Source organism: Pinus tabuliformis, chromosome 4_1 (genome assembly GCF_031772625.1).
Source record: "Pinus tabuliformis cultivar Carrire ecotype Pingquan chromosome 4_1, CPIR1, whole genome shotgun sequence".
In the NCBI taxonomy this organism is placed as follows: Eukaryota; Viridiplantae; Streptophyta; class Pinopsida; order Pinales; family Pinaceae; genus Pinus; species Pinus tabuliformis.
In genome coordinates this window covers 283,894,458-283,905,229 of record NC_142303.1, presented here as the reverse complement: position 1 = coordinate 283,905,229, position 10,772 = coordinate 283,894,458, and the positions used below count along the sequence as shown (strand labels likewise).

General features: G+C 35.2%; 1 protein-coding gene across 1 annotated transcript; it reads left to right on the top strand.

The window, feature by feature from the left end:
* The first annotated feature begins 8,064 nt into the window (after positions 1 to 8,064).
* Positions 8,065 to 10,526, top strand: LOC149175371 (bidirectional sugar transporter SWEET17-like). Its single transcript, XM_089419628.1, has 6 exons — positions 8,065 to 8,454; positions 8,613 to 8,649; positions 8,752 to 8,962; positions 9,574 to 9,735; positions 9,931 to 10,050; positions 10,133 to 10,526. The coding sequence occupies exons 1-6, from the start codon at positions 8,421 to 8,423 to the stop codon at positions 10,442 to 10,444; spliced, it is 876 nt and encodes a 291-aa protein (XP_089275754.1). The 5' UTR covers positions 8,065 to 8,420; the 3' UTR covers positions 10,445 to 10,526.
* Positions 10,527 to 10,772: the final 246 nt, after the last annotated feature.

The window sequence follows — 10,772 nt, the reverse complement described above, 5'->3', positions numbered from 1 at the left end:
ATCTCTCTTTTCTATCTTTTTGTGAGCTAGTTTCATAATAGTTGCTCACCTAAAGGGTCTTCCAACTCACCATCACTGAAGAAGAGAGAAGGTTACCTGTTGGATGTAGTGGGGGTATTTGACAAGAATTTCCCTGAATTGTCCCTATTCCTATGAGGCATGAAAGGAAATGTTTTTGGGTGGGTTTTTGTAAGATTTTTCTGAAGTTTGAAAGTACTTGCAAAATAGAAAGGAAAACAGATAATGACAACTGAAAGAAAGAAATAAACTAAATTACTTTTGTAGAAATAACTAATGGAAGAAAACTGAGGATAAGAAGTAGAAGAAAAGAAAGTTGAAGACTATAAAGAGAAGAAAGCAATAATTACTTCTACTTAGACACCTCCCCAGCAATGGCGCCACAAAGTGATGAACCTAGGTATTGCAACAATAATGCTACAACTCCGAGGGCTACCAGCTTTACTTATGACCCGAGGTTCATACAAACTTGGAGGTGACAGTGCTATATGCACAAGTAGAAGTGAAGGTCCTACCTGTTGTCATTTTTTGTCTGGCAAGAGACCCCAAGGGTTCCAAACCAAAATTCTATAGAGTTGGAAGAAGATTAATTCTTCGATGGAAGGGCAGCAAAATTATTCTAAGAGAGACTCTACTGCAGTAATGAAGAAAAAAACATGAAATGATAAACTTACACCATAATCTAACTAACCAATTAAATAGCTATGCTAAGCAGAATTGCTAAATCAACACTAACCTAATGTTAGTTATCTAAGTTGTAGAAGTAAAGAGCATCAAAACTAGACTAAGGTGTAACAAAGAAACTTAGGCTAAATGGGGTTTCAAGCGAAAAAAGCAATTGGAGGTCGAAGTCAATGAAAGGAGGACGTGAGGGAGCAACAATGCATAAGAACTGTTGGATCAGTCAAGTGAAAGGCAAATGAATGCCAGAGATTGGATTGCAAGAGGTTACAAAGATAGATAGGTGAATAGGGTTAACTAATAGGATGAACGATGAAGATTATATCGTAGAGGCTAAGTCAAGAGATGGACAAACAGTATTAATCGGCAGATGGACGGTGAAGATTAGATCGCATGCAAATGAAACGTGCGGAAATGATGGAGCAGGTTTAGAGGGTGGTAAGCTATTTATCGCGCGCCCTCAAAGTTGTAAGAAGTTTTCTAAAATTTTGCAAGATTAGCCTAACTGGGCGACACGTAGCACAGAGAAACCACTCTCATCGCATTCCCTCGAGCAGATAATGATTGGACAAAAAACAACTCGATATCATGTGATAGCCGTCAGATCTAGAGAGGCAGATCGACAATGGAGATTTGACCGAGCTAGTTGGCGAGCAGGTGCATGATAGTCGTCGGATCTAATGAGGTAGATCGACGGTGGGGATTTGAAGTGCAAAAAGTCAACGTTAAAAGTGAATCAGGCAGTGATTGGGAAGGTTTTTTGGTGATTGGATGGCGAGTAAGCGATGTAGGAGGAACGTGCTGGAGGTAGTTTCAGATGGAAATGATAGAGAAAACCAGTACGAGTGAACAAATAGTTGCATTAAACAATGAACTCCATAGCCCATGCGAGAATCAGAGACTGTGTTTTTGGAGTTGTTGGAGGGTCCCTTCATTAATTCATGGTCCCAGAGGGAGGAGATGAGGTTGAGACACCTGCGCACAACCTGATAGTGATCTTTTTCATTTAACTAACCCGTGAACTGAAAGAAGGCATAAATGAAAGTAAACTGAAACACAACACAGATGAATAGAGACAGAAAGCTACTTCAACAAATAACCAATGAAAAACCATGAATATTTCTTAGAAAATGAGCAAGTAAACCAGAAGGCTATTTAAGCAGGTAAACAGAACCAGGAAGCTACTTAAAAAAATGAACAGAATAGAACTCTATGCTAGTATAAATGTACAATAAAGAGGAGTTGTGGCTGCTTGGGTTGGGCCCTAACCCAAGAGCTTCAGCCCTCAAAGTTAACTCGGAGCTAGCTTAAACATAACTCATTCTTATTGTAGAAACCATGGATTACAAAGAAAACTGTCACAAGTCTTTGCAACTTAGAAATAAAACATAGTTTTTACAAATGAAGTCTGAATCCTACTGAGGTCCTAAGCCTCTCTATTTATACATTTGAAGTCTCTAACAACTTCCTTCCCATTAGGGAGGCTTGGCTCCCAAGTTAGGATAAATTGTTTTCTGTCCCTTTCCCTTGCTTGGCTGTCTTTTAGTCTTCAAAATGATGGTTGTGTGCATTCTGAGCTGATGGTGGAATATTCAAATGGAGGGGTAGTAAATGAGGAGGATTTACCTCCTATAGTTACTTTCCCTTGTCCCATTCGATTCTTTACCAAGGTCTTTGCCATTGTTCTTTTCTTTTATCCTTTATACCTATAGTTTTCCTTGCTTTTGTCCTTTATTCCTATATTACATGCACATTAGACCACAAAGCCAAATATCCAACTCTAACTCATTTCATAAACAAAATATAATCAAAAGTATGCAATAAGTCATGAGAATAGTTGGTTTGGATAAACCAAGAGGTGAATTAAGCCCAATTCAAGCCCATATAATTACTTAATAATGAAGCTCATCAATTACCCCCTAGAATTGCTCAATTCTTGGGTTGAGGCCTAGTTTCAGGTCAAATTCTGAAGTTTTTTGAAGGAGGACTACCTAACTATTCTACGCAATTCTGGAACCCAGCAGGCTGCCCACCTGATTTGCGCAATTTCTGGAGGGAAGGCTGGTTCCCCTCCCAAATTGCACAATTTTCTGGGGGAGTGTCTCAACCAGCAAATAATCTACGTCTGGAATGACGACCTGCGGGAGGGAGACAAGAAAGCTAACATTCACATGTTGTCATGCCACTAAAACGCAGCTGAAGCCTATGTACTTGATAATGCAAGACATGCTGCTAAGGATGGTTGGTAGTGAGGATCCAAAACAAAGCTAAGGCAAAATTTTGGAGGGTGGTTGTAGCCACTATAACAGAACCTTTGGTTAACTTTATTTGAATATCTTGAGAATCGAAATATTCTCAATATTGTACATATTTTGATTTATTACCAAGATTTGATGTAAGGGAAAAATCTATAAAAGGGGATCTCTCTGGATAAAGAACGAGGTTGGCATTATTTTTCTCAAATTGTGCATATGTATCTTTTCTTTATAATTAATGCAAGACTCAACAAGTTTTTCACTCATTCTATGACTTATTGCATTATCCTGTAGGCTGAGCTTTTCTCAAACTCCCTACTGAGGAGAAAGGGCCCTACTCTTTAGTTGGGATTGTTGTGATTGTACTTGTAGCATAGCTATTTGATTTAATTAACTTGTGGGTTATGAATTATATTTTTGTAATTTAAGTCGATTTTCGTTAGATATTTATTGTGTGATTAGTGCATTGTTCTTATTGATACTCATAAGAGTCTGGGAGAATTCTTGAAAGTGGGATAAAGTTACTCAACCATATCCATCATAAATCTTTACAAATTCTTATTTTTATTTTTGTTACAGATTGGTACAATTTTCCACGATTACAGAGTGATGATTGAGTTGTTGTTACACACTGATGATTATCACGCATTGTTATTCATAGGTCACTTTTATTAATTATTGTTGTAGGTTATTTTTGTGCAATTTTGTTACAGATAGTTGTTTACAGTTTAATATTTCTATCCTTTATGATTCCCAAACTGATATTATTAATACAATTTCAGTAGTAACATTTCATTTTCCAAGTGTTTATGTTGTTTGAATAATTTCTAGTTTGGTGATGAAGAGATTGGTGATTTCGATTAATTCTAGTGTCAAGTGATTTCATGTATGCAAGTGATGATCTACTTGTGCTAAGTGTTATTTCTTTTTTGCAATAGTGCCTAAGTTCCTTGTTGCAAAAAGTGATTTACATTTATAGAAGTGTGTGTAGAATGTTTTTCTTTTCATGCAAGTGTGGTTTCCATGGCGAGGTTTTTAATTCCAAAATTGAATGAAGATTGATTTCAATTCCTGCAAATGTGGAATAATCTACAATAAGGATTGAGATTTCATTGAGGGCTATGTTCTTGTTGAGGAAGCATAATTGAAGAAAGTACATTAGAAGTAGTCAATGTCAGTTAATGCTTGTTTCCTACACATAGTGTGCCTGATAGCTTTGAAATAAAAAGACTTACTCATATGTTCAAAATAGTCATAGTTGATCACTTTGCATCTCAATTCGCCACATTTCCTTATAGGTGTGCTTAGGGTTCTAACCATTGACCCTAATTGATATAACTATGCCCATTTCATCTTCATTAGCAAAGTTCTCCCATTCTCAAGTTGAAATAGAGAGAGCAAACAAATTTTTTGAATGCATGCAATACATCAAACAATTTTTTTGAATGCATGCAATACATCTAAAAATAGGCTCATGATATCATGCAAAAAGCTAACTCCAAGTACAAGAAGTGATATGACCAACATAGGTTTCCATAAAAGTTTGAGTTTGGTGAAATGATGTCGTTGAATTTATATAAAGAGCACCCCATAGGCCCCCATTGGAAGCTCATACAACTCCAATATGGGATTTACATGATAACAAAGGATGTGGGTGAAAAATATTTTGAATAAAGCATTCCCCTTTTCTATAGCTTTCACAATATTTAGTGTCAAGCTACTTTAATCATATGTTCTACCTATGTTGGACACATTGGAGGCAATCGAGTAATTCACACCCACAAAACCAAATCATAATTGCATTGAATAGGCACAACAGATCAAATCATGGACACCAAGACAAAATATACCCACTAGAAGTACATACAACTCTATTAGGTTGTCAAAATAGGCAAACTCCTTCAATAAGGAATGTTTCCCACTAGAATCCAAGTTTAACATAATTTTTTCCATCTGATGAGGGAACTTCATGCAATGGAGGCAATGCTTCCTAGGGAGGGACGACTAATGTAGGTGTATATTGGTGGCCACCCACATCTTTTATTGACTTAATGTTTTTATATCTTCTTGTTAGTTGTTTTTTATGGTTTTTTTAGGTCCCAAACTTCCATTGGTGTTTTGAGGCTCTAGATGATGGCTTTTGGCAATTCAGGGGACCACAAGTTGTCATGGTGTGCCTTTTCCTCAGTAAAAATTTGTAGTCGTGGGGTAGTTCTTTCTAATAAACTATTGTGTGTTGGAAACAAGTATTTTATACAAAAGTCGTGCCCCTTGGATATTGTTGTAGTAACTAACCATCTTGACACTTGCAAATCTTTTGGTGCTTCATCTTTTAGGGTCGATGTTTTGGACATTTAGGGTTTTTTCCTCATGTTAAAAAGACAATATTTCATCCTCTTTTAATAGCTTTTGAAAATGTATGTAGGCATCATTTCTCTCTCTCTCTTTAAAGATTCTACCACCTTTTTAGCCAGTTTATGTTCTACAATATTTTTTTATTTCATTTATTAATAGAATTCATGTTTTCACCATATTACTTTGTTCTTTGGTATATTTCTCTTTGTGTGTTTCATATCCTTTCCTACATTTCATTTCATTCCTTATACAACTTGGATCAATCAAATATAAGCAATGTCGACCATGAATGTGATATTATTAGAGTGTATGCTTAGAGAAAATGAGTGAATTATTGATGATAATGATGTATGGTTTTACTTCTGGTAGGAGGAACATATGAATCTTAACACTTCCCCATGATGATTGTATTTAACTCATTCTTGTGTAACAAGGTAATAAGACTTCCCACCAACATCTTTCATGCATTCAATGATTATTTTCATAAGTGAATGAAGGTACATAACTTCATTTAAGTCACATTATAGAAAATGAATGAGATCTAAGATTGGCAATTGAGAATACATGATTTACTTTCCCATAAATCTATTTTCCTCTTCCCCTGACTAGAATCATAACCTCTCTCATATTCTTCGTAACCATCTTGAACCATTAGATATTATATATCAACAATAGTATTTATATAAATTGAGTACATAGTATCAAGAGTAAGACACATATGTGGAAGTTTATTTACATTATAAAAAACTAGCTATTTATTACTTATTCAAATTGCTTATTAAAAATCTATACTATCATATATATCATTTACATATAAAAATATTTATTTAAATTTATAATTTATAGATACATTGAACCAATACATTATTATACCAAAATTAGAATGTTAATTTAAACTTATAAAATATGATTTTCGTTTCCTTAATTGATAAAATGTACACTTCAAACGATTTTGAATGTGTGACTTGTGCGTTATTAAAAACATGAATTCAAGTTCATGCTAGTGATGATGGAATGACATTCACTTAGATATAAAAATGTTTATTTTCTTTTTAAATTAATTTATGATGGAATGACATTCACTTAGATATAAAAATGTTTATTTTCTTTTTAAATTAATTTATGGTGTCATCCACTACTTTCATGGAACATAAGTGAATGAACCATTAAAACTAAAGATGACATTGACCTCGCTTTTGGAAATTTGACCACCATTTATTTATGGTGTCATCCACTACTTTCATGGAATATAAGTGAATGAACCATTAAAACTAAAGATGACATTGACCTCGCTTTTTGAAATATGACCACCAATTTTTAAGATGCCACCACCTTTTTTTAAGATACGGTAAATATGACCTTCCTTTCTTAAGATGTGATCTCTTCCACGACTCTCATTAGTGCTTGAACATCTGGCAACGTAAGTGGCATTAACATCCATGAACATTCGGCGATGGAAATGACATTAACTTTTATTCTTCGGTCTCATTTTTATTAAATATTAACATATTTTCCACTGTTCTAAAAAATAGTTTATCAATCGTAAATGAATGAACCAATTCAGTAAGTGAATCAACATTTCTAATGCTGCTTGACGAGGTAGTTCTATGAGGAAGGTTGTATGACTTTAATTAAGGTCCATGAGGAAAAGTTTATAATTTTGGTTTTTTGTGAGGATTTTAATGAGGGTCGACGAGGATCACGAGAATTTCGGTGGGTTCTGTGCAGCATTTAAGAAAGTCATTGAACGGCACCAGAGTCCAGGTTACGTATACATGTCACCCAGATTTTGTACACGCATTTAGCCACTGCCCGTAAAATCAAATCAAAGACAAAATGACAAATATTCCACTATATCTCATTATATGAATGAATGAAGATATAATAGAATTCAATCACCAAACGTGTCATCAAGGTTCAAGCATGCACTGCACAAGATGCTCTTCTTATCTGTGAAAGTCGCAGCAAAGAAAGTATTTTAAATTCCCTAGACTTGTTGATCATCAAGTAAAGGATCGAATCGAAAAGGGCAGTCTAATAGGATAACTCTGCTCAAATAAGACAATGGCAAAATGGACCACACCATTATTCCTGACTGTGACTGATCCGAGCTTCCGAACCTCACAAACTCCATAGCGACAATGGAATGAAGGTATTTTTGATGAAGAGTTGCATATAAAGTTCTCAAATAACTTTCCTCGTTTTAATAACTTCGGGTCTATAAAGAGATGTTATATTAGTTTACTGAAACTGCATAATCTTAGAGTTTGGATTATTACTATCAAATTCAAATCTAATTCTCTTCTCAAAAATCAATTAAGATAAGAAGCTATCTGTGTGCCATTTATCCCAACTACTGGAATAAGAAACGATCGGATTCCGTTTTAGGCCGAGTTTAATTGCCTTCAGCTTATCTCGATTGCGTATTTTCTGATTATTTGGTAATGTGGGACATGGTATTGACAGCCTCTATGTCCTTCTGATGGTTGAATTTGGGGAATTAGGTCTCTCCTATTTCTGAATATTTGGGGAATGGGCAATCCAGATAAAAATGTTAGTTTAATAGTTAAAGATTTGTTCAAATCACAAGTTAGAGTTTATTAGATTAGACTAATTTAATTTATTCATAGTTGAGTTATGGATGGGTTAGAATCACTAAATTTGAATTGTAAAGTGCATATAATAAAGTGTTCCTAGCTTAATTCATATAGAGTCAAAAATCTATTTTAAATAAATAACAAAAATTAGCATTCGACCAAAATAAAATTTACCAAATTCTAATAAAAACTCCAAAAACATATAATAATTAAAAATCTCCACAATTTCGTTCCTTTTCCGGGCATCTGAATGGGCCACCTATAGCGTTTTATATAAGCTGCGGGCTATCTCTGCTGTGATGTCATACACCTGACTATACGTACTGCCAACTTTTACGTGGCCCTCACTCTATGGCCGCAATTGTTTAGTTGGACTCTACCTGCAGGTCTTGTGTGTCTTTTAAACCTTCAGAATGCAAATCCATATCATTAGTTCTCGCATCCTTCACGAGAAGAGGAAAACTTCACGCGACTAGAGGAAAAGGATTGCATTGGTTCTGAGCACATACTGGAGATGGCGGATGTGAGCTTCATTCTCGGTGTTGTAGGTCAGTATATACATCATATCACAGTTGCATTTACTGTATTTGAATTATTGCTTATTCATCTAAACTATTGATACATTCAGATTTTATGTGGGGTTTTGAGAAATTAGACTGCGATGTGATATTTCTGATTTATTCGATGTTTGGGCAAAATGCTACAGGAAATGTCATATCGCTACTCGTTTTCATCTCGCCAGCGTAAGCTCTCAAATGTTTTGAATAGCTACACACATTTGAGTTTCTAAAGGAGCATTGTCAATTTTGTGACTATTGTTGATTAGGTTTGGTTTTGATTCACAGGAAGACATTTTGGCGAATAATGAAGAAGAAATCCACAGAGGACTTCAAATCTCTTCCTTACATCTGCACGCTGTTGAGCACTTCACTGTGGACATATTATGGATTAATCAAGTCGGGAGGACTGTTGATCTCTACGATTAATGGGGCAGGCGCTGTATTGGAGGCCGTTTATGTGATTCTCTTTATAATTTACGCCCGTAAGGAAGTTAAGGTAAGCAACTTTTTTACAAGCTTTATGTTGATTGTTTAATTTGCCTGTCCACAACTATTAACCAGAACTTAGTGGCACTTAGATAATTGGAAATCAGATTGGATTATATAAGTCTAATATAAGTGTCTTTTTGACCAGCTTCATCTTACCACTGGGGCCAAGACCTGTATTATCATGTCTTTTGATAGAATTGTGATCACTTTTATAAACCTAAATCTAAAGATTAATTTTTTATATAATTTAATGATTAATACCACTGCGGCCAAGACCTGTATTATCATGTTTTTTTTGATAGAATTGTGATCACTTTTATAAATTTAAATTTAAAAAAATTAAAATATATATACTTTTATAAATTTTAATAATTAAATAATTATTCTGAAATAAATATTTTATTTCATACACTAAAAAATCTTATTCATCAATTTAATATACTTTCAAATTAAATTGTTTATTTCCTACCAACCAGAAATCTTATGCTAATTTGATATACTTCAAAATTAATTTATTTATTCTGCAAACAAAATGAACTTATATGTGCATTTGACTTATTTCACATTCACCTTAGTATGAAATTCTGATATCAAGATTATTCTGTTATTGTTTTGCAGCTCAAGATTATTATGTTGGTGCTGCTTGTGGATGTAGTATTCTTTACTGCGGTGTTTTTGCTGACTTTCTTGGCACTTAGTCATCATGCGAGGATAACTGTCATAGGGCTCCTATGCGTCTGCTTAACATTAACCATGTACGGTTCCCCATTGGCAATTATGGTAAGCTTATTTTTCCACACTCAGGCTAAGAAAACAAACCTAGGACAAAAAACAAAACTACCGACTTGGCTGAGACTTTGGCTGGGCCTTGAATCTTTCCTGGTCCTTTATATTGGCAATAATTCAAGCAAAATAAGTGTAATTTTGAATTTTACAGTTTAATGTTGTAGCCCTCCTGCATGTGTGTGGTAACAGAGAAAGGTCATAGTAACGAAAAGCGTGGAATTCATGCCGTTTTTCCTGTCATTCTTCCTGTTTCTCAACGGAGGAGTTTGGGCAGTCTGGGCAGTGTTGAAGCATGATATATTCGTTGGGGTTAGTGTTCCATGTTTTCCATTGAAAGTAGATTCACATAAAATGCATATGATTCAAACAAATCTGACTTTGCAATGTACAGATCCCGAATGGTATCGGCTTCGGCCTTGGCGCTGCACAGCTTCTTCTGTACATGATTTACAGAAAAGGGAATCCCAGGGGAGAAGGAATCAGAGAAGAAGATCGAAAGACCGAGGGCTTTAAATTTGCGGAGGATATCGAGATGGGTGGTGGAAATGGACATGGATTCAGTGCAGATGATATACATGGTCTCAGAAATCCCGTACAATCCCTTTCGCTGGACTCAGGAAAATTGCAATCATATGCAGGCCAACAGCAGCACCACCCGTCTCCAATAACCCAACATGAAGGCAAAAATTCTGAAGGCCATTAAAAACGCTGAAGGTCATCCTGCTCCAATTTTGGATGACTAGGAGACTCAACCATCGGAAATATCCATAAATATCGTTCGCAGACGGTAAATCTATGCCAGTAAACACGCCAATTATTGTGTAATCTGCCATGGTAAACTGATTAAAAGACACGTGCTTGGCTTCTGTTGTATAACCAAATCAATCCTGTAATTTCAAATTATTGCTGCCTATCAGATGCAAATTTGATGACGGTGATTTGTTTTTCACGCCCGTAGTTTTACGTTTTCGTGATCCGCGAGTGTGAGGTAGGGTTACACGTAGTTAGAAGAAAAATCTAATCACAATATC

Coding starts and splice junctions, on each gene's coding strand:
- LOC149175371 (XM_089419628.1), top strand. CDS start 8,421: ATGGCGGATGTGAGCTTCATTCTCGGTGTTGTAG. Junction 8,455..8,612: donor CTTCATTCTCGGTGTTGTAG/GTCAGTATATAC, acceptor AAAATGCTACAG/GAAATGTCATATCGCTACTC. Junction 9,736..9,930: donor GTTCCCCATTGGCAATTATG/GTAAGCTTATTT, acceptor GTGTGGTAACAG/AGAAAGGTCATAGTAACGAA.